The sequence below is a fragment of the Neovison vison genome, chromosome 12 (assembly GCF_020171115.1).
Source record: "Neovison vison isolate M4711 chromosome 12, ASM_NN_V1, whole genome shotgun sequence".
NCBI classification, from domain to species: Eukaryota; Metazoa; Chordata; class Mammalia; order Carnivora; family Mustelidae; genus Neogale; species Neogale vison.
Window position 1 is genome coordinate 41,936,811 of NC_058102.1, and position 27,713 is coordinate 41,964,523.

General features: G+C 37.7%; 1 protein-coding gene across 1 annotated transcript in view; it reads right to left on the reverse strand.

The window, feature by feature from the left end:
- Positions 1–13,957, reverse strand: part of ZDHHC17 (zinc finger DHHC-type palmitoyltransferase 17) — an 87,581-nt gene extending 73,624 nt beyond the window's left edge. Inside the window, exon 1 of the mRNA XM_044228990.1 lies at positions 13,792–13,957. Coding sequence (XP_044084925.1) covers positions 13,792–13,884 — 93 coding nt within the window. The 5' untranslated portion in view covers positions 13,885–13,957. The remainder of the gene's footprint in view (positions 1–13,791) is intronic.
- Between the last annotated feature and the right edge of the window lie 13,756 nt (positions 13,958–27,713).

Genomic DNA, 27,713 nt, shown 5'->3' on the forward strand with positions numbered 1-27,713 from the left:
AGTACTTTTCAGTCAACATTATGTTTCTGAGATTTTTCTGTGCTGATACATGTAGTTCAATGCAACTGCCAGATGGTACTCCGTTTTTCCTACTGAGACTTTTTGCTACTATAAACCATTCTACAATAAACAATCTTAAACAGATCTCACCTGTAAAGGTTTCTCTAGAGTAAGCACCTATTAATAGAACTTCTGGATAAAGAAATTTTAGTATCTTCAACTTTCCTATCATTAAATTGCTTTCTAAGGTGGTAGTACCAATTTAAACTCTCACTAGCAACATGTGTGTTTTCCTTTCACTACAGTTAGATTTACCAGACTTAATTTTGAGGAAATATTATGGATACCAAATTACACCTTGTTTTAATCTGCCATTTCCCTGAAGCAAAGAAAAGTTATCCAGGAGAAATCAACTAGATCAATGCTGATGGATAAGGACCACATGCTGATCAAGGGACTTGACAATCTATAGATGCTGCTTTACCTTCATAAATTGGGGCATATGCCAGGCTGGGTGGATTAAAGAAAAGAGGGGAAGAAAAGGAACCAGGAACAGCAAATATATGCAACTCTTCTGGGGCATTTTACCATAAAGAAAAGCAAAGAAGTAGGGCAGAAAACAGAATGTAAGTGGCTTCAAAGAAAATATGATTTGATTTTGGGATTTTTTTTTTTTTAAGGATAGGAGAAATGATCATTAGTAGGTATAATCTGAAAAAGCTAAAAACTAATGATGTAGGAGTGTGAGAACCACTGGAGAGATGCCATGAGTCAGCCTGAGAGAATAAAAATTAGTATAACCAAACATACAGTACTTTTATGCTGAAAACCATAAAACATTGATGAAAGAAATCAAAGAACATCTAAACAAATAGACAGACACATCATATTCATAGATTGGAAAGCTTAATATGGTAAAGATGTCATTTCTCCCCATACTGATATGTAAGTTTAATGCAACTTCCTTTTAAAGTGATCCCTATCAAAATCCTAGCAAGATTTTTTGTAGATATAGATGAGATTATTTTAAAATATTTATGGGAAGGCAAATAAAGTAGTTAAAATAATTTTGAAAAAAATGAATAAAGAAAGCAGTTACTCAATTTCAAGACCTATTATATAGCTATACTAATCAAGATGGTATAGTATTGGCTGAAGGACACATAGATCAATGAAGCACAACACAGAACCCAGAAATAAGCACACACCATAGGCTCAAGTGATCTCTGACAACGATGTAAAAGCAATTCAATGGAGGAAAGATAAGCTCTTCAACAAATGGTATTAAAGCAGCTAGACATTTATAGGCCACAAAAAGCCCCAAACACAAAAAACCTCAACCTAATTCTCACACTTAATGCAAAAAATAACTGATCCTGAACTTCAGTGTTACCCATGAAACTCTAATTGTAAAAAAGAAAAAGAAAATCTTTGAGATCTATGGCTAGGGATAGACAATCTTAGAATTAAAAGGAAAAAACACAGCCCATAAAAATAAAAACTTATAAACTGGACCTCATTTAAACTTATTTAAACTTATGCCATGAGAAAGACCCTATTGAGGCCAAAAAAACAAGTTGACAGGCCGGGAGAAAATATCTGCAGGCCAAGACAATGAACTAGTGTTTAGGATACATTAAAAACTCAACAGTAGGAGCACCTGGGTGGCTCAGTCATTGAGCATCTATCTGCCTTCGGCTCAGGTCATGATCCCAGAGTCCTGGGACTGAGCACCGTATTGGGTTCCCGGCTCAGTGGGGAGCCTACTTCTCCCAGTGCTTGTGCTCTCTGTCAAATGAATAAATAAAATCTTAAAAAAAAAAAAAAAAACTGAACAGTAAAATAAAGACTCAATTGGAAAAAAAAAAAAAAGTGGCGAAGGCATTGTTACGGGCTGAACTGTGTCCCCCCCGAAATCCATTTGTTGAAGTCAAGATGCCAGTACCTCAGATTGCTACTGTACTTGGAGCTAAGCCCTTTAAAGGGAGAGTTAGGAATTAAGTTTAAATAACGTCACCAGAGTGGGCCCCAAACCAATCTCATTGGTGTAATTAAAGGAAAAGGGTATCTGGACACAGACAACAAGGGGACTATAAGCACAGGAAAAAAGAACATGTGAGGACACCACAAAAGGGCAACCATCTATAAGCCAAAGAGTGGGACCTCAAAAGAAACCAAACCTGCTAATACTTTGATCTTGGACCTCTACCCTTCAGAACAATGAAAAAATAAATTTCCATTATTTAAGCCACCTTGTGTGTGGTATTTCTATGCTCTAGCAAACTAATACAGAGACATTTCACCCAAGAGGATATAAAGATGGCAAATAAATACATGGAAACATAGAATCATTAGCCATTAAGGAAATTCAAATTAATACCACAATGACTTATCATCTACTATTCAAATGGACTAAAATCATCAAGTATCAGTACCAAATGCTAATGAAAATGCAGAGATCAGATTACTCATACACTGCTGACTGAAATGTAAAATGTACTCCAGAAAACAGCTTGACAGTTTCTTGAAAACACTGACATACAACTACCATATAACCCAGTAATTGTGCTCCTGGGCATTTATCTCAGAGAAAACTTTTTTTTTAAGATTTATTTATTATTTTATATAGGGAGAAAGCATGTGCACAGGGAAGAAGGGCAGAGAGAATCTTAAGCAGGCTCCATGCCCAGGACAGAAGCCAACTTGGAACTCAATCTCAAGACCCTGAGATCACGACCTGAGCTGAAATCCAGAGTCAGACACTTAACTGACTGCACCCAGGTGCCCCATGAAAATCTGTCTTTACTTGACAGAAAAATATGTACACAAATGGTTAAAGTACTTTCGTTTGTAATAACCAAAACCTGGAAACAATCCAGATATCCTTCAACAGGTAAACGGTTAAGCAAACTGTAGTAATTCCATATATTACCCAGTAATAAAAAGGAAAAAAACTAATGACTGGCTGCTACAACCAGATGAATCTCCAGAGAATTATGCTGATTGAAAAAATTCAATCCCATAGGTTACATACCACTATGATTCCATTTAAATAACATTCTTAAAATTACAAAATTATAGAAATGGATAACAGATTAGCATGGTAAAGAAGGGCAATACGAAGGATCTTTGTGATAATGAAATGGCCCATATCTTTACTGATTCAATATCAATTTCCTGGTTGTGGTATTACACTATAATTTTGCAAAGTGTTACCACTGGAGGAACCTGGGTAAAAGGTACACAAGATCTCTTTGTACTTTTTCTTACAACTGCATGTGAATCTAAACTATCTCAAAATAAAAAGTTTAACTTAAAAGAAAAATCATAAACTTCAAAATGTTAAATTTGTACAACCTATCACAAATAAGTCTTAACAAAAAGAGTTACACAGTAGAAAATATTTTTAAAAGGCATACACATTTTTTAAAAAATCGTCCAGACCAGTGTTGTCTGATAGAACTTTCTGCAATCACAGATATATTCCACATTTCTATGCTGTCTCAAAACAGTAGTCACTAGGCACACGTAGCTAGTAAACAACTGAAACTTGACTAGTGTGACTGAAAAGCTGAATTTTCTATTATATTCATTTTAACTAATTTATATTTAAATTGCCACATGTTACTGGTGGTGGCTACCACATTAAACAAGACAGGTCTAGACACTACAATTATATGCTACAATGGCACCACATCCGAGCTATATTAAGAAAAAATGCATTGGTTATATACTTTTACCTTCTACTATATACCTTCTGTACTCCTTAAATATTTGATGTGTCACCTTTTTTGCAGTCAAATGCTCTACCACTGAGCTCTACCCCCTTCTCACCTTTTTTGAAAGCCAAAAAATCCATACTGGAATTTACATTTCTGGTACCTTAAAAATTAATATATAGTATTCAACAACATAAACAAATCAGATGTTAGGATAAGAGTTCAGAAAATTTTTATTTGTTCTGCTATGTTATATGGTTCCAGATTCTAGTCTAAGTTTTTTCCCCCAAGGGTGGATTTTCTTGGATTTGGTTATATTCAATTATCCACGGGGGGGGGGGGAGACAAATAAGGAAAAAACAAGTTTAAATAATGGAAACTTATGAAATCAACTCAATTAACTTCTTATATAAATAGCTGAAAGATCTTGGATATTCATAATGGCTGTTCAATCAGAACACAAAATTCTACTGTCTACAGGTTATTCATGATCATAGTTGCAGAACCACAAATGGAGAGTAGTGAATACTTACATACAGCAAAGGATGATAACACAAGCAACAGTGGGGCTCTTTAAAAGGTTTAAAAAGGCACCTCCAAGGTGCCTAGCCTCAAGCCAGCAACACTTGTCCTCTCATCAGCTACTTCACAGATTTAATACTAAGAATACTTAACTCCAAACCCTCACACCCCTTCCCCTTGATCACACCTAGGGTTATTTCATTTCCTTTCAAGGAATTTTATTAATGATGACATATTTTACCTTATGCATTCAGAATAAGCAGAGGAAGAAAGAAACAATAAATGGAATAAGCAAAAATTCTGAAGAAGAGTGTTAAGAAAATCCAGTTTTAGGATTTCAAATCAAATGATTACTCAGAGAAGTAGACTTAAGAGCAACTGCCAAAATTGAGCCCCCCAAAACCTTTAACAAAAGCGAACAATAATTCTGACAGAATTTTTCAATTTAGCCAAAAATAATTTATGTTTTGACCTATTAAATTATATGGCAGAATATATATGAGGATTATGGGTTTGGAGTCAGAGTGTTAGTTTAAGTTCTAATACAAACTGCCAACTACTAATGATGTGAACCTGAATAAATTGCTTCACCCCTTTGATTCTGCTTCCTAACCTATGAACAGTTCAATAATACCTGCTATGCAGACCTGTAAAAAGAAAATGAGCACAACACCGAAATAACCAAAATGTCTTTCAGTGGATAAATGAATAACTAAACTATGGTACGCCCACACAATGAAACATTATTCAGCATTAAAAAGATGAGCTGTTGAGTCATTAAAAAAAAAACATGGAGGAAACTTTAATGCATACTACTAAGAAGCCAATCTGAAAAGGCTATATAGTATATGATTCCAATTACATGACATTAAGGTAAAGGCAAAAACTATGGAAACAGTATAAAGATCAGTAGTTGCTGGAGTTAAAAGGGAAGGAAGGATGAATATAGATTGAGCAGAGGATTTTTAGGTCAGTGAAACTATTCTATATACTACTGTAGCAATGGATATATGTCATTATACATTTGTCAAAACTCAAAGAATATATACCAAAGTAAACCCTAACATAACTTATGAACTCTGGGTGTTAATGATGTTCAATATAGGCTCATAACAATGCAGGGGAGGGTGGTGCAGGTGTTGGGGAAGCAAGTACATAGGAAATAGGAAACAGGAAATCTTTATACTTTCTGCTTAGTGTCGCTGTGAACTCAAAACTGGTCTAAAAAATAGAGCCTACTAAAAAAAACTTCAAGAATTTTTAAAAAAGTAAATGAGGGTATTTGCAATGATAGCTAACCAGCGCCTGGCAAATAATATTTATTCAACTCATATGACTGTATTATCACTTTCACATTGTGCTGCTCTATAAAAAAGGAGCAACTGAATTTAAGTAGTTTAAACATCAGTTCTGGCACTTACCAACAAGGAATTTACTCTCTCTATGCCTCCATTTCCTCATTTGTAAAATAGGTATTAAAAAAGTGAGAAGTAAATGAACGAATATATATGCAAAACTGTTCAGGATTGTGGCTAGCTTAGAGTTATAATTTGACAAATGTTAGCAATTACTATTATTATTATCAAACCAAAGAGAAAACATGAAAAGCACACAGTACAATGTCTCCTACATTAAATGTCAAATCAGCTTCTTTCCTCCTCCTGTAGTAAAGTAAAATGTAGTAAAACTTTCCCCACATATCAAGTTTGTATCAATGAATGGAGAACAAAATATGAGAGAATTTATAAGAATCACTTCTGAAACTTTTTCAAAATATACATACCAAAAATCCACATATAAATTAGAACCTTTAAGAGGTTTGCATGGAAATAGGTGTATTGTAATGAAGTTCTCCATAAGATTTTAATACACACAAATACAACCCACTTCCCACACAAATCCACGTCTGATAAAGTTACTGAATATCAGTGACTAGCGGGATTCAATGTGCTGAAACATACATTTGAATATAAATTTCTTGGAGTTTCTACATATTGTCCCAATAAGGGGCTGACAAATACATCCCATAAGTCAAATCTGGCTCACTGATCACAGGTCAAACCTGCCTCACAAAATCATCCCTGATTTTTTATATCAAGTTTTATAGAAACATGGCGCACCCAATCATTTCCATATTGTCTTTGGCTGCTCTCATACAACTACCACAAGCGTAAGTAATTGCTACAGAGATTATACGGTCCACGAACTTGAAAATATTTACTACCTGGCCTTTACAGAAAGTTTCTCAACTGCAGGTCTAGACTGTTCATACAGAATGCTATTCAGTAACTCAACTAGAACATCTGGCATTAAGAATGAGTTCAATGTAATTATAGCATCTCTTAAAGCATGTAAAAAACTAGATGACTGGAAACAAAGCAAATAAACTCTTCTTCCAATTATGAAGATAGAGGATAGAAATTATTTTGCCTGCTAGCATTCCTTCTTTAAGGAAACTGTTCTCCCCCCAAATCCAACCAAGAGATCTGAGCAAATTACAGGCCCTATTTCATGGTCATAAGAATCGGGAAAACTTACTGTCACTTTCCACTGTAGAATAAATAAGGGAAGACATGAAGTCCTTCTCTAATGGTTAGTTAAAATTTGAGATATGGCCAAAAAAAAAAAAAAAAAAAAAGCAGCATCCATGTTGCCACTATAGAGAAGAAAGAAGCTGCTCTACATTAGGAGAAAATAGAGCTAAAATCCAGAGATGAGAACAGAGAGAAAACAGAGTCTTGGTGACATTCTTGGCTCAAGTTCCAGGTATCCTTGAATCCAAATGCATCCCTGCTATCCTAAGTTAGGGTTATGTAAATCAGTAACTTCCCTTTTTTGCCCAAGTACATTTCAAAAGAGTTTGCAACTCAAGGATTCTAACACTAAAGCAACCTCTCTCTTCAGCTCATGGAAGGGGTTTTTTTGTTGTTTTTTTTTGTTTTTTTTCATGAAAATAGGGGTAGTTTTGCTCATCCCTCATTAAATCCTTCATAAGTTAACAAATGTTGGTAATACAGAAATTTATTTTTTAAAAAACTAACAAGGGGAGGGGTACCTGGGTGGCTTAGTCAGTTAAGCATCTGCCTTCAGCTCAGGTCATGATCTCAGGGTCCTGGGATGGAGCCTCCCGCACTGGGCTCCTTGCTCAGCGGGGTGTCTGCTTTTCCCTCTTCCTCTTTGCCTCTCCTCCTGCCCCCTTCATGAACACACTCTCAATCAAATACAATCTTTAAAAAAAAATTGACAAGGGTATAGTACAGTAACATCTCAATCAGCAGTTACTATTTTTCACTTGATTTTTCCTAGTATTAAAGAACTGATTTTTTAAAATATAAGCAATTTAATATACATGCCCAAAAAAACCCCAAAACCCTACGCTTCAGATACCTTTAGCCTCCTCATCTCCATCTCCTCAATAATCATCACTGATAATCAGAAAGACAAGCTTAAGACATTATAATATTGTAACTTATCAAAGATTCTATCATATTTAGTGTTTATTAATCCTAGAAAACACAATAATCATATGACAAATTTTCACCAATGATTAAAACAAAAGCAAAAAATAATATCCCTTTATAACTCAGGAAATTAAGTTCTTTGCAATATCTCCTTTACAGAAAGCTAAAGTTTCATTACAGTTTCAAATTAGCTGCCTGTGTAGTTCTATTTTAAGGGTATTTTTTTTCTATTTTATTTTATTTTTTTAATTTCTTTTCAGTGTTCCAGAACTCATTGTTTATGCACCACACCCAGTGCTCCAATTTTAATAGAATATATTATTCTACCACTGGAAAATTATTATACTGAATGAGAACCTTATTTGCATATTTTATAAATACAGTATCACCTTGAATCAATTCTTCAAACTCCAAAGTTTAGAGTATTTGGTATTTTATTTTTAAATTACCTACCTGTACTAGAATCTAATTTATAAAATAATACTAGAGTTTAGGGGCACCTGGGTGGCTCAGTGGGTTAAAGCCTCTGCCTTCGGCTCAGGTCATGATCCCAGGGTCCTAGGATTGAGACTTGCATAAGGCTCTCTGCTAGGTGGGGAGCCTGCTTCCCCCTCTCTCTCTGCCTACCTCTCTGCATACTTGTGATCTCTGTCTGTCAAATAAATAAAATAAAAATCCTTTAAAAAAATAATAATACTAGAGTTAGATGACCCTATGAAAGAGCATTTCACATAACCCTGATACTGAAATGCTTTTTGGATTATGTGTTTCTAAGAGGTTCTGTTGAAAAGCACACTGCATCAAGCTGCCTTAACTAACTAATCCTAACTAACCTAACAGAGCCTTAGGATACTCTCTAAAGGAAAAGAGGTTTGCCATGAGTTTTTAATTTTTAATAAAATTTTAACAAGATCACTTTTGTGTATTGTGAGGGATCTGAAGGCCTACAGTTAATCTTTTATTTTGCAATGCCTTATTTTATATTCCCCATTACTTTGTGGCCTATCAAAGCATCAAGATCATACTTAGATGTTCCATAAACTCTCCTCATATCAAAGCACACGTTTTTAAGAAAATTAAATAGTATTTTAAAAAGCTTATAATAAATTAATCTGCCCAACCTCTCCTCAATCCCCAATTTTAATTATCTTAGCTATTTAGTTGTCCATATCCAGTATGTGTATACTACTACTGCTTACGAATTACTTACTTCTTGCCATAACATTAATACTAACATGTATTGTGTTATTAAGCGCCAGACTCAACTTTATATATATTATCTCACTTAATCTTGACAACAACTTCATGATGTAGGTGCTATTATACTCCAATTTTAGTCCAGAAAATTAGGACACAGTTCAGTAACTTGCCCAGGGTCACACAGCTAGTAAGTGGCAACACTAGGATTTAAACTCAAGCAGCCACACTTTTAATCTATATCTTCTTACATCTAACTACTCCACAGTCCATTCTTAATAAATACTTCTGGGGTGATTCTCTCAAACTAAATCAAAATAATAGGCAAAATAAAACGAAGAAGTCAAAACTGCAAAATGGCATTTCTCACAGCCAAATATAATTTTTTGGTTTACAGGTCAATAGTTATCAACTTTGGCTTTGCCACGATCTATGAGGTCACCAATTAGTTGCACTTTCATTTTATATCTATTGATTCAGTGGTTACTATGCTTAAGGTACAGTATTTTCAAACCTAAATTACAACTACATGACCTATAGCATTCTTCCTGAATAAAAAAAAGGCATCATATTCTAAAGACTTTCAGAAAGGTATGCTTTAAAGGGATAGAGTATGCCAGTAATCTTATCAGAAGAAGAAGAAAATTTTCAAAGGAATTTTCTATCTACTTTCTGAAAGCAAAAGCAAATGATTTATTTATGTGTATACATGTATATCCCTAACTACATGATAGGACAAAAAATAGTAATGGGAAAAGGCAAAATCATTTTAACTAAAGAAAAACTTCAAAAAAGAGATTTTATAAAATCTGATGGTAAGAGAAGTAGTAATACGTCGGCTTACCGTTTTATACAAAGAAAAAAATGAGACATGAATATGAACAAAATTAATGTGAAGCAAAAAAAAAGTTGCCGGGGCACCTGGGTGGCTCAGTGGGTTAAGCCGCTGCCTTCAGCTCAGGTCATGATCTCAGGGTCCTGGGATCAAGTCCCGCATCGGGCTCTCTGCTCAGCGGGGAGCCTGCTTCCTTCTCTCTCTGCCTGCCTCTCCATCTACTTGTGATTTCTCTCTGTCAAATAAATAAATAAAATCCTTTAAAAAAAAAAAGTTGCCATTTTTAAAAAGAGAGACACTAGAGAAAAGGCAGTAACAGAAGTTTTGAAATTGAGAAAAAAAAGGAAGCAAACAAGAGACGAAAACCTAGATAATCTAGGCAATTCAGTTCAAAGCTCTGTGTCAGATCTTGTTGAAACAGAGAGCCCCTACAATAATACTCTGGCAAAAGGAGGTACTGCTGCCTCATTCTATGAAAGAGCTAGGAAGGCTTACTGAGACTATACTAGTAGATGAAACAGAAGATTGGTGATAGCAAATTAGCTGGATTGTACACCAACATATGGTCTCTATCTCCTTGCCGAAGTCATTCTTCTAACCATCTGAGGTGACAGAAATCTGATACCGCTTATAGTCTACACTAACCAATTCAGCACTTATTTGGCTTCTATTAAGTATTTCACATGTCTATGTATTCCCAACTACATCATTAACTTCTGGAGAGCAGAAGCTATCCTAGCTATTTTATTTTCACCCATATAACCTAGCACAATGCTATGCATGTAGCAGATAGATACTCAAACCTACTGATTCTGAAAAATCACAATCACAACACTAGAGTTTAAAGAAATCTTAAGCGAGATCTAGTCTAGTCTCTTTATCTTTTTATCTGAGATCAGGACCTGAGCCGAGATAAAGAGTCAGACGTTAACCGACTAAGCCACTCAGGTGTCCCTAGCCTATCTCAAAAGCAAAGAAACTAAAACTACTTAAATGTCCAACAGTCTAAAGTCACAGAGCTAGGATCAACACCCTAATCCTATGATAATCAGTTCATCTTTTTCCAAAGAGCCTCTAATTTTTCCATTATGATAAAATGAATAATCACCTACTTCATCAGAAAACAATAGCACCAATATTCACTACACGCTAGGGCTTTCAGAAAGTCAGATTTGCTTGGCAGCCTATGTGCCTTGGATGGGATGAGTGCTTTATAAACATTATATATAAACATTTATAAACATTATTTTTTTTACTTAATACTCCCAGTAAACACTCTAAGAGGTATTAACCCAATTTCACAAATGTAAATTGACCATGATAACAACAAGTGGCAGAACCTAGATTCTGTTTGTCACCAGTGGCTCTTAACGACTATCCTTTATTACCTCTTACTGTATTTAACACAAAAATCCCAAAGTCTCAAGAGTCCAGCAAAGTACCTAACCTAAACAAAATAAAGAAGTGTTTAAGACACTGACTTAATGGATAGGTCATTTAATTAATTAAAAAGTAAGATTCTCTCATAGTAAATACCTCTAAAAAGAAGGTTTCACTGTTCATCTAATTACATAATCCCCTGAGTAAGGGTTTAACAGTGACCAGTTTGCATATTAACAGAAGATTTAAGGAATGGCTAATTTCTTACAAATAATTCATCTGTTCAAAAAATATTAAGTGAGAAACTATTTTGGTGACCCAGTGTTAAGTATGAAGATAAATAAAATAAAACTTGCTCCTACAAGATTCTATTCCATAAAATAAAACCCACACAAGTCTCTAAATCATTTACCAAAACCAAAATACATGTGGATATCTCCCTCCTTCTTCTGGTAGAGGAAAAATAAATAACATTAACTGAGCACCTACAATGTGCCAGTTTTTAATCCTTAACATAGTCTCACCTAATCCCTTACAGCTAATTGAACTAGGCCACATCTCCATTTCTGATGAACAAATTTGGGCTTTAAAAGATTAAGTAGTTGTCTCAGGTCCCTTAGCTAATTACAACAAACTATCATATTGGAACCTAAATCTGTATGACCAAAAGTCTATGTTCTCTCCTAAAAAGAGTTAAAAGTATTATTATTTTATTTGCTCACCAAGGCAGAGAATGGGTTTCTTTCCAAGGGAGACTGAAAACACTGCTTATTTTAACAACAAAAAAAGAATACATTATCACAATCCTCACAATAGCCTATCAGTTATTATCATTTCATACCATTATTATAAATGATGAAGCCAGAAGTAAAGAAGTAGCTTGCCCAAGAACATAATGCAAAGAAGCAAAACTTTACCATATCTATACCAGGTCTGCATGCAACATTAACCACAGAAAAAATGCAGAAAGACCTTAGCTCTTATAATTCTAAGCTTAAGATTCAAAACATCTAAACTAATCAGACATTGTGTTTGCTAGGTGAAAAAGAATGGCAGATATCACCTTTATCAACTTCCTTTTTCAATGATAAGCTGATTTTCTAATAATATTCTTTTAAATGGCAACCTGAAGACCGGTCTCTAAATTTCAAGCCTACAGGCCATTTCATTACTACAAGCAGTATCTCTCTGGATTTGTTAAAATTATTCCTAAAGTACCAAACAATATACTAGTTCACAAAGCAAACGTTTATTAAACAAACAGTATGTTAAAATATATAAAATCAACATTTAAGTATCTGAAACTGTCACACAAATAGATGAATAGAAATATTCCTTAGAAACAATTTTTAATCATCTGAAAAATTTGTTTCCTGGCATATTTTTAAGGCCTAGGTGTGAACTAAAGGAAGGATGTGTCCAATGCCAGTTCTAAATATGGTACTACCTTGGTCACAAAAATATTTAGTTTTACTGTGCAGCTCTGTTTCTCAGAAATCCGGAGGAGCTTTTACTATTGAGGTGGCTCAAGCATATTCCTAAGGAAACGTCCCATCTGTTTCTGGTAAATCAAAGTGATTAATAAGAGAGTGGTTGAATATTAATACATAGCATGTTTAAGTGTGTGCCCTTATTTACATTTTACTAAACAATAAAAACGCTTTAACCCAAATTTCAGAAATAAGTAGAATCATTCTACTGCAAAGTAACTAGGTAGATACTTCCATGTTTGCCCCCCCCCCCCACTACAACACAAAGATGGTCTTCTTCCCTTAACCTCAAAAAAACTACAGGAGTTTTTCGGGAAGCTTTGCCGCTGCCTGATCAGCACCTAACTGTGGATCATTAGAAACTGGAATGCATCACAAATTACCTCCAGTACTGAACAAGCACTAGCCCAGCTATAAACCAAGAGGTAAACAAGTACAGAATGTGACTGATCCTGGAGCAGGGCACTGTTTACTTACATGGGAAGATACTCATGTTGTGATGGGAAACGTGTTGCATTGTCCTCCCCTGGCTCCAAAAAACAAACAAAACAAAAACAAACGGTACTTTGACAAGCTAGTGTAAGCGTGGGTCTCTTCCCAAAAGTTCTGACCTCTCTCTTTAATCGCTTAAGGACAAACGCTCAAATAAGGACATCCGACACAAGGTGCCCGAGGTGCTGCCCATGGCATAACCTGGAAGGACACCACTTTTACCGAAAAACTGTGTTCTCCCCCACAGTGATGAGCTACATGGGAGAAACAGATACTGTCATTCACCCTAACGAAGCAAAAGAGAAGAAATCAAAACGCGCTCCCTCCTCGCCCCCGAGAAGCTTGGAGCCCGACTAGGGGCGTAAGTTGCGGTTCCAATCCAGCACCAGGCCCCCGTCGCCGGTGCACTCACGAGCAGCGTGGCGACGGAGCAGAACCAACAACATCTCCACCTCTGTCCTCTGGGCACAGCCAGGGACTGCGTCCCAAAGCCCGCCCCGACCAGGCCCGCCCCGCTATCTCCACCCCGTTATCCGCTCGCAGCTGCGCTCGGGCCTGGATTTGCCTCCCCGCCCTCCCCAACTTCGGCACGTTCCACTACCCCCACACGGTTAGGCCCCAGCCCTCCGCAAGTCCGGGGGGGCGGAAAGGTCGGGGCCCGAAGGGCGAAGAATGCGCTTGGTGCGGTTCCTCACCTCTGGATGGAGAAGGGGCACGCAGCCCGCTTCGGTATCGTACTCATCCGGGCCGTCCGCCATCTTGGTATTAAATCCCTCCTCCCGCTGCATGCCGGGAGAAAGCGTTTCACCCTCGCGGGGCTCGGGCGCGGCGGAGGGCACGCGCGAGGGCGAGCTCCAGCCCCGCCGGAGGCGATGCGGCCGCCTCCTCCGCCTCCTTCTCCTCTCCCCGTGCCGCCCCCCTTGGCCCCCACCCCCGCCTCTGAGGGCGGGGGTCCTTGCGCGCGTGCGCGCCTGCGCGCGAACCGGGCCGGCCCCCGATTCGGAGCGCGCTCTGCTGCACTGCGCCGGGCCAGACGGGCGGAAGGCTCTGGGCGTGGGCAGCGCGGCCCGGGGGCGGACACCGGGCACGAGGCAGATGTGCGCCACTGTCCGCTCGCCAAGGGGCGACTCAGTAAGTGAGAAACCTGGCGGCCCCGTGGGAGCAGGATGGAACTGCCGCGCAGCGGAGGACTGGAGGCTCCGTGTTCCTGAGGCGGCGCACGCCCACGAGCACCTGGACCCGCTCTGAGACCCCCGGGACTCCTTCCCAGAGACCCGGGGCGGAACCTTTACCCGGCTCCAGGTACAAGACTTCGGGGTGTTAGACTTGAAGCAAGACGTTCGTCGCTCCTGAAGACGATAGACGCGCTCCCTTCCTCCACACTCAAAAAGATCATCCCGCAATTTATGCCTCCGGGAGGTGCCTGGAAAAACGGTTGCAGCATGGGGCTTCCTCCTAGAGAAGCCTTTTATATTTTATTTTATTTTATTTTTTAGGATTTAATTTATTTATTTCTCAGAGAGAGAGTTAGAGAGAGAGAGCACACACAAGCAGGCAGAGTATCTGGCAGAGGCAGCGGGAGAAACGGGCTCCCCGCCGAGCAAGGAGCCTAATGCGGGACTCGATCCCAGCACCCTGGGATCATGACCTGAGCCGAAGGCAGCGGCTTAACCAACAGCCGCCCAGGCGTCCCGAGAAGCCTTTTTTTAAATGACCCAACCTGCCTTCGTTGGCCTTGAATTAACAGTAATTACATAAAAAATGTACACCCGCAAAGCCCACACACCCCTGTCTGCTACATTTTAATGTAACCCAGAAATGCAGAACCTGCCATTTAAGCTGAGTTCGCTGAAACTCGACCCCGATAAAATGACTAAGGCCATTTTTAAATGGATAATGGGGTTTTATGATGGGCTGGGGTGGGGGTATTCCTTCCCAGGAACGTGCTGATGGAAAAATTATAGAAAACATGTATCTCTGTTTTTAGCTATTAAAAACTATAAATCTAAACTGTTCAGAGGAAGATTTAGCAGACAAGGTACAGGTTAGATCATGATACTAACCTGTTTCCTGTTAAAGCCAAAGCAGCCAAGACCACTGGGAAGAAGCCTGCCATCTGATAAGGTCAGATTTATGTGTAAATCAGGAGGAAGGGCACTCCAGAGGAAGCTTGGAGACCACGGGAAACGGGAGGATGAAGTGTCTTTTGTAAGGTTTAGGTTCCCGCCAAAGGGAGTCAGGAGGGTCTAGGGAGAAGGAAAACCAGTTCCGGATTGGACGCTGTTTGTGAGGTGGAACTAGGAAAAGCGGGGATTAATTGGGGATTGGATGCTCTCATGAGGAGAGGACTGTTCACTAATTGGGTGCACCTAGTAATAAGTAAAAATAAATAGCTAGTAATAGCTAGATATTAGCTATTAAAGAGCCAGATATTAGGTAAAGAATAGCTATTAAGTAGCTGCATGCTAATAAATAGCCTTGGCATCATTTATAAGAGAGCAGTATCCCTCAGAGAGGTGGATACAGCTTTTTACAGTTGCTGTATGGCCATGGGAAGAGCAAGGTTCTCTGTAAACTTTGCAGCTGGCATATCTGTCTCTGTCCTCTGGCACTGCTGCTTTTTCTCATTTCAGTCTGAGCTGATTTTAATTCTTTTGGTCCTAGCGCAGAGGGAGAATTATGATTTGATTCTTTCACCCAGCATGCAGAACTAGACAGAATTAGGGTTCTACCTTTGGAGCTCCAGACTGCTTTTAAATGCATTTTATCATGGACAGAAGTAATGTTCACCTCAATAATCAATTTTCATCTTGCTCCTCCTTACCCTATATCATGCATTTACTGGAAATAGAAGATGAGAGTAAAGAAAAAAAAAATGGGAGGTGGGATAAAGAAAATACTGAATTGTGAGGAAGTGACATAGAGGCAAGTATAGATGACAGCAAAGAATGTTTCATGGGTGCCCCTATATTAGGAACATTGGGGTATATGAGTTTTCACAAAATGGAAATGTTGAGCCTTCCCAGAGATCACTGCTGTATGACTGAATACAATAGTTATTAAATTAAGAAAGAAATAAATTAGGAGTAAGAGCAGCTATTCTTGGGAAAATATGTTGAAGGTGAGGCTTGAGTGAGGTTCACTATGTAGGAAAATGAACCCTATAGATATAATCAGGGTCCATCTTGGTAATTGCAGAGTTCTCATCTACATGCAGATTTGAGACAGTATATTCAGGGTACTGTGAAGGACAGCCAAGAAAGTAGACATGTCAATGAATAACTTGGCAGAAGAATAGCATAGAATTATGAAGGTATGCAGAATAATTGCTGAAAGAAAATATGAAGAGAAAGTAGACCTTGTGGAGGAGCATTATGAAATGGATTTAGAAGCAGACAGAGAGGAATGGGGAATTATTGTATAGATGTAGCTTCATGTAATGTCAGAGACTGCTAGAACTAAAGACATCGTTAGAGGTCATCCAGTTCTAGTCAAACTCTAACATTAATTTCGCAAATAGGGAAATGATAATTGGGGAATTTAAAAAACCTGCTTAAAGTCATAAAACTAGAAAGTAGCAGAATCATGTTTAGAATCCTCCTAACTCTTCCCCATCTTCTGTTCTTAGTTCTACCCACACATTTTCTGTTGTAATTATCCTCAGTGAATGAATACTTTATTAAACACTTATTCTGTGAAATGGTAGAATTAGTAACCACAACAAAGAGATGATTTTTAAGATACCAGATTATTTGATTTAGATAAATGCAGTTCCATAGTTACAGTCCTTTGAATTCTAATGAGATTGAATTGAGTGTAAGATTTTCCTATAGGCCATTTCATAAATGTCTGTATCTCATTAGAATTGTGGACTCCAGAACCAGGTAAGATACTACATACTTAAAACTGGGATGAGGCAAAGTATTGCTATTTTAACACAGAAAAGCAAGCATATATAGCAACATTCTATAATTCTATTTTAATTGAAATGAAAACAATATTTTTGCACTCATCTTTTGTAGGAATCACTGATATAAATAAAATTAAGCTGGAGAATTAAAGGAAACATGTGGAATTTGACATGTGATAGTCAACTGCTAAGCCAACTGTTCTCATCTTCTGGTATTCACACTTTAGGGTAGTGCCATCCACACTGAATAGGGCTGATAAGCATAGCCAATAAGATATTGCAGAAAAATTGTGTGACTTTGGAAGCTGGATCATAAAAGGCATTGTGGATTCTGTCTTATTTTCTCTTGGATTTTATCCTGGGGGATCTAGCTGCCACGTCATGAAGACACTCATGCAGCCCCTATGGAGAGGTCCACATGGCAAGGAAGTGGAGTCTCCTGCCAACAGCCAGCATTGAATTGGCAGACTTGTGAATGAGCCACCTTAATAACAGATCTTCTAGCCCTTGTCAGGCCTTCAGGTGATTGCAACACCAGCTGACATCTCTGCTGTAAGCTCATGAGAGACCATGATCCAGAACCACACACCTAAACTGCACCATGATCTAAAATTGTGTAAAATATTAAGTGTTTATTTTTATCATGTATATATTATATGCAGTAGATAATACAGTATATAAAGCCTGAAACCCCTGAAATTTACAGAGTTACATGTTTATAAGAATGCAGCAGGATGGAAACATTTTTTTTTTAAGATTTTATTTGTTTATTTGACAGACAGAGAAGGATCATAGTAGGCAGAGAGGCAGGCAGAGAGAGAGAGGAGAAAGCAGGCTCCCCGCTGAGCAGAGAGCCCAACACGGGGCTCCATCCCAGGACCCCAGGATCATGACCTGAGCCGAAGGCAGAGGCTAAACCCACTGAGCCACCCAGGCACTCCTGGAAACATCTATCTTGATTTAAAAAAACTGTTTGATTTTTTTTCCTAACTTCTACTCCCTTAAAAGGAATGTATAACTGAATTTGGGTTTTTTGTTTGTTTATTTGTTTTTGGTTTTTAAGTAGGCCTCACATCCAGCATGGAGCCAAATATGGGGCTTGAACTCTTGACCCTGAGGTAAAGACCTGAGCTTAGATCAAGAGTCAGACTCTTAACCTTCTAACCCACCCAGATGCCCTTGTTGTTACTTTTGGTGGGGGACAAGGAAGTGTGGCATGCAAATTCTTCCTTTCCAAGGAATGTTTAAAAACTGAGCTGGTCACATCCCTAAAGAGAATGGAATCAGAACTAGTAACTTGGGGTCAGCCTTCAAGAACCATCAGTGTGAAGGATAATGAAACTTTGTGTTGAAAAATAATGTGGATTTGAAATGACAGTGTATATATTCAAGGGGGAACAAGGAGAAAGGATTGTCCAGGTAACAAGAGTATGGCATGCTGGATCTGAGCTTGTCTAAGAAAATATCCTGCCTCCAGGAAATGGGGAGTTGGGGGAAGTGAGTGCACTCATAGAAGAAGAGAAGAAGAGTCCCCTTTGAAGGCATGTTGAGTGTGCAGGATTCTCGTGGATCAGAGCCCTTTGCAATACCCACTCTGTACATGGAAGCAAATTTTTCTTGATAAGCACCAGGGCTCCATCATTTTACTACTCTTTGAGAAAACAAGGTATGGCCATGCCCGGCAGTGCCACTAAGTTTTATTTTACTCTTTGTCTTTTGGCCCTCTACCCTCTGCAGTCCTCCTGGGCATCTCTGAGCCCAAAAAGATCACATGAGCACCTGCCTAAGAAAGACTCAAGTGAACAAGCTTGAGACTAAAACAGCGATCAGTGAAAGCCCTTATATGCATATGCACTTTTTTTTTTACTGGAGAGAGAATCTCTATAGCTTTCATCAGATTTTCAAATGGGTATATGATCCAAAAAAGGTTGCTGAAATCTAGAGCAATCTCTAAAATGTAAAACCTCCATTTTTTTTTAGAAGTACTGCTTCCTTTTACATAAATGAAAATTTATATTGGGCATTTTTACTATATTACTATGTTATTTACATGATATCAACTTACATGAGTGATTTGCAAATGACAATCTACATGAGGACAAGAATACCAATCCTATACATAATACTTAGCATATTGCTTTCTCAAAGTAGTTATTTCATAATTATGTTATATGATTGGATAATAAGTGAAAAAAAAAGAAAGCATATATGAGCCTTTATATGAATAAAATTCCACATAATTTATTTCTCATAGTAGGGAAAAGATGCATTTATACCAACTTTGTTAGGATTCAGATAGTATGTTTTGGTTTAAAATAGAAAATGAACTGGAGTATGCTTGTTAATTAGCATTACCCCTTCTTCCTACTACCCACCCCCCAGTCCATTATTTGCTCTTTTTTGCCTTATGCTCTAGCAAACTGATCACCAAGGACTGCAGGTCCTGTGCTATCTGGCCAAGTTGGCTGCTGTTTGGGTTTGGCTGATGGGAGGCACTGGCATAAAAAATAGGTCAGAGTATTTCTGCCCACCTCTTCCCCCCCCGACCCATCCGCTTTAACAAACCATCTCTGTCAGCAGTCTCATCCCTCTTAGACTGTAGTGCCTACCTGGTGGTCCTTCTTCTACAGTTCCAGCTGGCAGCTGGCTCTCTTTCCCATATCCCCTCAGCCTGAGGAGTATTGTTAGTCTGTGGGTGTCGACCAGCCTTCCTTATTCCCTTCACCCTACCCACATCACTGTATGTAGTACTTTCACTGACACTTCTTTCTTTGAGTCATGTAGAGGGAATTCTATTCCCTGGAAGGGCCCTGACTGATGATACACATTCTACGTACCAGTAGTTGTTCTAAGTCCTTCATGTATGTGATCCCACTTAATCCTTATATGAAGCCTAAGAAGTAAATACTGTAAATATCTCCTTTTTACAGGTAAGTTGACCCTTTAGAGTGAATTAATATGACCCTTTAGAGTGAATAATAGAGTGAATTAATATGAATTAATAGAGTGAATTAATTAACCCTCATGGGGTTCTGTGGGACATCTACATATTAGGTAGTTTGCAAACAACTAATGATGCGTCAACAGGCCCTGAAATCAACTATGTAGACAACAACTAATAAGCTGTTAGGTTGCTATATGCTAGTTGGTTATGCTATATGACTGGATAGAAAGATACATTTCTGTTGCCATAAAATTATCTCTTTGATCCAATGTCAAATACACTACTAGCTTTTCTATGACAGTTCAACAATTGCAGAAAACTTTTTGACATTGACTATCTACATGGTACTTAAAATTAGTCACAACTTTAAGAGGAAATGAAGCTAATTACTATTAAAAATACATCTTTTTTTGTTGCTACCATTAGGCAATGAAAACAGTTGAGAGAAGCTTTTCGCCTTAGCCCTCTGTTTGAATTGGGAAATACAGAAAAGTCAAAACGTGTTTTCGGTCATCTTCCACATCTTTTCCACATCTCTGCCCATCCTCTGCTTGCCCCAAGTATGCTGCCATATAGTTAGTGTCATTTATGTTTTTCAGAATGGCTGCTGGACTACAGGAGTACAGATCAAACCCATGCCAGGAACAGATAGGGTGTTCTTCACACCTTGTCTTAAAAAAAGAATAAGGCTTTGGTTCTTGTCATGCATGAAGGAAATGGCCCCAACTATGACATCCATTCTTTTGTCACCCAGATTCTAGAACAGGATACTCATGTTTCAGACATATTTAACTTAGTAATGGAAAGGGCAACCATTGGGTTAATGGGGCCTTGACTCACTGTTCTGGACTTCTGCCAAGGCTCCTGTTTAAAAGAATATTTAAAAACGTAAATTTTTATAGCAAGACTTCATTAGGACAGTATGCAAGTATGGTAGCTATTGTAGATCTAGACTCTGACTAGGCCACACCCATAATGTTCCCCAGCATTGCTGTCCCTGACCTCTTCCCCAGGCTTCTGGCCCATCATTGGTGAGAGAGATCCTGAATGATTTTTTCTCCCTAAGGCCATGAGAACAGGTACCAGAGGCTTTTCTCTCATCTTATTTACACCTAAGAATCAAACAATTAGAAATCTAACTACAGTTGGCTCAACAGCTTTCTCTCATTTAGGAAACAGTTAAGTAAATCAAACATCTTCTATCCAGATCTTCCAGGCTAGTCAGACTACCTGGATTTGAATCCCAATTCTACCATCTTAATTTTGTGACCTGAGAAAAGTTGCATACAGTTTCTGGGTATAACGTGTACATGGTAGCCATGTCATTTCTTTTCATCTTGCTCAGGATTGAATAGTCCAACATTCTAGTTGCTGTAATATGGTGTGGATGATGTTTTTACTTCTTCCCTTCATCTCTGAGTCCAGTTTTGCTTCCACTCGATATCTTTTAGTAGAGTATTTCAATTTCTGTTTACTTCTCTGTGCCACAAGGAAATGGCAGGAAGGAGAGATAAGCTCTGAAAGATAAAACTTGCATTAGAAAACCCATGCCAGGGCGCCTGGGTGGCTCAGTGGGTTAAGCCGCTGCCTTCGGCTCGGGTCATGATCTCAGGGTCCTGGGATCGAGTCCCGCATCGGGCTCTCTGCTCAGCGGGGAGCCTGCTTCCTCCTCTCTCTCCCTCTCTGCCTGCCTCTTTGCCTACTTGTGATCTCTCTCTGTCAAATAAATAAATAAAAATCTTAAAAAAAAAGAAGAAAACCCATGCCATACTCTCTTTGCGGAGTATGTCCTAGCTGAGGATTATATCTTATTCCCTTTAAAAAAAAAATCCTTAGACATCAGATAGTCTCCTCATTTTAGTGAATAGCCCTTTTTTGAGTCAGACCCCTAGTTCACTTTCCCCATATCACTAGCCTTTCTTTCATCTATTTCTGTAATGTACAGTGAGAACATGAAAAATGTAAGGAGATGCATTAGGTTTATTTCTCTACAAATTTGGAGATACTCGTGCTAATCTTGTAATTTGGTACTTGTTTCAGAATGTTGTGTTTGTGTGTCTGCAAGTTTTTTGATTTTTCTTAATTTTTAACTTTAGAGTATGCCCCTTTCATTTTTTGGTTGCTGAACTGGTGAATTTTCTAGACCTTTCTCTGAGGGGGTGGGGGCAGGTATTAAGGAGAAAAAGTTTGTTGGGTACATTTAGTTGGCCACCTGGACTTTCAAAAATCCCCGACCCATGAGAGTTTTCCTCCATACCCAGGTAACTTTTGATATGCTGACATAATCAGATGCTTTAGAGAATATTCCCCTATCACTGAACCTGGAGAGCCCCCTAACTCCTCCACCCCTCATTGCTGAGGTTGGGTTCTAACTAGTTACCTCTCTAATGGCATGATTTTACCTACTTTCATTCTCTGAGATTAAGCTCAGGTTCCACTTTTGGAATACTTGCTGTTAAATTCTTCTATCATAAGAAGGCACTGGAAACTATAGATTTCCAAGCGTATATACACATAATGTTGCATAAACATCAAAAGTTTCAAGATTCCCTGAGCAAGAATCTCATGTTGGGGAAAAAACAAACAAACAAACAAACAAAAAAACCAAAACCCTGGTTGTGATAAATCAGCTTTAGCTCTTGAGTAATGTCTTTAAGCCATAAAGAACTTTGAGAAGTCATCTAGTTTACTGCCTTCAGACAAAACCATTCTCAGTAAATGTGGTATAGAGTCTATTATAAGAAACTGAACACCGATTCTGGCTTTACAGCTAATTAACTGAATGATCTTTGTCGCTTGAATTTCTCAGCCTCAGTTTTGTCATCTATAAAATGAAGGCACTTGGAATAGGAGCTCTTTACACTCTATTTCATCTTTGTGATTCTAACGATAAGACCATCCTCCACAGATGATTATTTCCTTTTAAACTGTCACAATGGGGATGCCTGGGTGACTCAGTCAGTTAAGCATCTGCCTTTGGCTCAGGTCATGATCCCAGGGTCCTGGGATGGAGTCCAGCATCAGGCTCCTTGCAGGGAGCCTGCTGCTCCCCTGCTGCTCCCCTGCTGCTCCCCTGCTGCTCCACACTGCTTGTGTGCATGCTCTCTCAACGAATAAATAAAAATCTTTATAATAAAATACAATAAGATGTCATAATGAAAAGTCCACAGTAATCAGCCTCTGTTCTGTTCTGTTTGTAATTGTTTTTACTATTAGAAATTTCTTCTTGATTGCTATCCAAATCCCTCATGCTGTAGGTCTTCTTTTTATTTTATCTTCTTCTCAGTATTCTTATTATTCTTTTATTTTCCTTACCCAAATCATTCCCAGACAGTTAAGTCTCACAAGTGAAACTTAAGGAAAGACTTCCATTACTAATTACCCTTTTTCCCACTTTTAAATCATTGACACATGGTAATTGAGACAAGATACAGTCATAATGGCGAAAGGCAATGCATGAAATATTCTGTCTCTCAGAAAGGTAAGAGGAGCTAAACTATTACAGTTGCAGTATTTTTATTCTCTGTTCTTCTAGATTATACTTTACTAAGCCTCACTCATATAGAAGGTGGCATAGATAAAGATACCACATTAAGAGAATAAAATAGAAGTGAAATTATTTATCTGAATCTAGGGCCTTACCACATCTTAGGCATCAGCTTTGAGTTGCAGCATCTCCAGAATCCTGCAGAATCTTATTCACAATACTTGCTTATCTAAACATCAACAATTTTCTATTTTTAAATCAGCTTTTCAATTTGAAAAGTAATAATTGCACATCCTTTAAAACATTTAAATAGTAAGTTAATACCTACAATTAAAATTGTCTTTTTTTCCTCCCCATTCATTCCAATAACACTTTCCAGAGTTAATCATAATTAGTCTTCCCCCAAATTTTAATGTATATACCTATATATCTTTAAGATGACATTCAAGGGGCACTTGGGTGGCTCAGTGTGTTAAAGCCTCTGCCTTCGGCTCAGGTCATGATCCCAGGGTCCTGGGATCAAGCCCCGCATTGGGCTCTCTGCTCAGCGGGAGCCTGCTTCCTCCTCTCTCTGCTTGCCTCTCTGCCTACTTGTGATCTCTCTCTCTCTCTGTCAAATAAATAAATAAAATCTTAAAAAAAAAAAAGATGACATCCTAACTGTACAAACTGTTCCATACTTTGATTTTTTTCCACTTAAGAATTTGACTTGGATATCCTTCCATTGCAGCATTTATAGTTCTATGTTATTCTATTTAGTAGCTTAAGTAGTATTCTTCTGGATCCTTTAGTGTCAGAATATTTTGGCTTCAAGTAACAGAAAACTTGACTAAAAATGGCTTATATGTTAAGGACCTTTATTGTTTTTTAGAACAAGAAGTCTATAGTCAAGCTAATTCAACACTTGAGTAATTTCATGAAGATTCAAGTATTTTCCAGGTTAATGCCACAGCTCATTAATATTAGGAAGATTCAGATTCTTTCTTTCTACTCTGCTATTCTCAGTAAAAAGGCAAGAAGCCTCATGGTCACAATATGGTTAGAGCAGCTGTAGACATTATTCATCATCAGCAGTATCTACAGGCAATAAAAGGACTGTTCTTTCTCATGTGTCTCTTTTTTAAATCAAGGAAAGCTTGCAGCAAACCAATCCTCAAGTTGCATTGGTCAAGATGCAACTACCTGTCCATGCTAAAGCCAATCTTCAGCAAAGAAAAATCAGACCATCCTGATTTAACTTATACAAAGAGTTGACAAGCTATGACTTATGAGCAAATCTAGCTCATGGCCCATTTTTGTACAGGCCATGGACTATGGTTTTTACATTCTTAAATAGTTGCAAAATATCAAAAGAAGAGTAATACTTCATGGTACAGAAAAATTTAAGTGACTTCCGGGGAAGATGGCTCACCTCATCCCATGAATACAGGTAGACAATACCCATATCACTATAAATAACCCAGAAAATGACCTGAAGACTGGCAGAACAGACTCTCTAAGCTAAATGGAGAGAAAAGACCACGTCAAATAATAGGATAGGAAGGGCAGAGGCTCAATCAGGAGTCAAGCAGACTCACAGGACTGTCCAAAGGAGGGAGGGATGCTATAGGCATGGAGAGGGGTGAGGAGAAGACCCTACCCCAGCCGTGGGGCACCTGCACTGGAAAGATGAATTCCCATAACATTTGGCTAAAACATGTAAGGGGAGAGGACTAAAAATTTAGTGCCTTTAGAATGGGTTCAAATTTAAGCAACCATCTACTTAATATAGACTGCTATATCTTCAGATGTTATATATAAACAATGGTAGCCACATATCAAAAACTGGTAATAGGTATGCAAAAAATAAAAAGAGTCCAAGTATATCACTACAGAAAGCCCGCAAACTGTGAGATAAGAAAACAAGAGAAGATAGAAACAAAGAATAACTAGAAAAGCAACCATAAGACAAGTAACAAAATGACAACAAATACATACATATCAATAATTACTTTGAATGTAAATGGGCTAAATACTCCATTAAAAATGTATAGGGAGACAGAATGAATAAAAAAGCAGGACCCATCTATATGCTGCCTACACTCACTTCAGACCTAAAAACACAGGCAGATTGAAAGTGAAGGGATGGAAAAGCATTTATCATACGAATGAAAGTGAAAAGAAAGCTGGGGTAGCAATACTTATATGAGACAAAGTAGACTTTAAAACAAAGGCTGTAACAAGAGACAAAGAAGAACACTACATAATCCTAAAAGGAACAATCCAGCAAGAAGATATAACAATTATAAATATTTGTGCATCCAACACAGGATCACTCAAATACATAAAGTTTAAAACCAACATAAAGAAGTCACTAGTAGGAATACAGTAATAGTAGGGAATGTTAACACTCAAGTTACTACAATAAGTAGATCAAACAAAATCAACAAGGACACAATGGCTTTGAATTACACATTGGCCAGATGGATCTAACAGATATAGTCAGAACATTCCATCCTAAAACAGCAGAATACACATTCTTTCCAAATGTACATGGAACATTCTACAGAGTAGATCACAGGTTAGGCCACAGAACAAGTCTCAACAAGTTCAACAAGACTGAGGTTATACCATGTATCTTTCCTGACCACAATGCTATGAGACTAGAAATCAATCAAAAGAAAAAAAATCTGGAAAGAATGCAAATGTATAGTGTTAAATAACATGCTACTAAACAATGACTGGGTCGACCAAGAAATCAAAGAGGAAATTAAAAATTATATGGAGATAAATGAAAATACAACAGTCCAAAATCTTTGGGATGCAGCAAAAGCTGTCCTAAGAACAAAGTTTATAGCAATACAGGCCTACCTCAAGAAGCAAGAAAAATCTCAAATAAACAACTTACATTTACACCTAAAGGAGCAGAATAAGAACAAACAAAACTCAAAGCCAGTAGAAGGAAGGAGATGATAAAGATTAGAGCAGAAATAAATGAAATAGAAACTATAAAAACTATAGAACAGATCAATGAAACCAGGAACTGGTTCATTGAGAGGATCAACAAAATTTATAAATCTTTAGTCAAATACATTAAAAAGAGAAAGAGATAGAGGCTGAGAGAGAAAGAGAGAGAGAGGACTCGAAATCAGAAATAAAAGAGGAGAAATAACAACTGATACCATAGGAATATAAACTATGAAAAGAGAATGTTATGAAAAATTATATGCAAACAAATTGGACACTCTAGAAGAAATAGATAAATTCCTAGAAACACATAACCTCCCAAAACTGAATCAGGAAGAAATGGAAATTTTAAACAGACTAAATACTAGCAATGAAATTCAATCAGTAATTTTAAAACTCCAAAAAAAAAAAAAGTCCAGGACCAGATGACTTCATAAGTGAGTTCTACCAAACATTTGAAGAAGAGTTACTACCTGTTCTTCTCAAACCATCAAAAAAATAGAAGAAAATTTTCCAAATTCATTCTATGAGACAAGCATTACCCTGATACCAAAACCAGATAAAGACACTACAAAAAAGGAAAACTATAAGCCGATATCTCTAATGAATATAAATGCAAAAATCTTTAACAAACTGAATCCAATAATACACTAAGAAAATCATTCACAACAAACAAGTGGGATTCATTTCTGGAATCCAAAAGTATTCAACATTTGCAAATCAATCAACACAGTACATCACACCAGCAAGGAAAAGATAACAACCAAATGATCATTTCAATAGATGCAAAAGAAGTATTTGACAAAGAATTACATCCACTCTTGAGAAAACACCCCCAAAAAAGTAGGTTTACAGGGAATATACCTCAACATAACAAAGGCCACATATGAAAAAACCACAGCTAACATCATACTCAATGGTGAAAACTGAGATCTTTTCCCTAAGATCAAGAAAAATGCAAGGATGTCCACTCTCACCACTTCTATTTGTCATAATACTGGAAATCCTAGCTATGACAATCAGATTAAAAAGAAGAAATAAAAGGCATCCTAACTGGTAAGGAGAAAGTAAAACTTTCACTGTTTGCAGATGATACTATACTATACATAGAAAGTATGTATAGTATAGTATAGTATAGTATAGTATAGTATAGTATAGTAAGTATGTATAGTATAGTATAGTATAGTATAGAAAGACTCCACCAAAAACTACTAGAATTCATAAATGAATTCAGTAAGGTTGCAGGATATAAAATCAATATGCAGAAGTATTTCTATACACTAATAATGAAGCAGGAGGAAGAGGAATTAAGAAAACAGTTTCATTTACA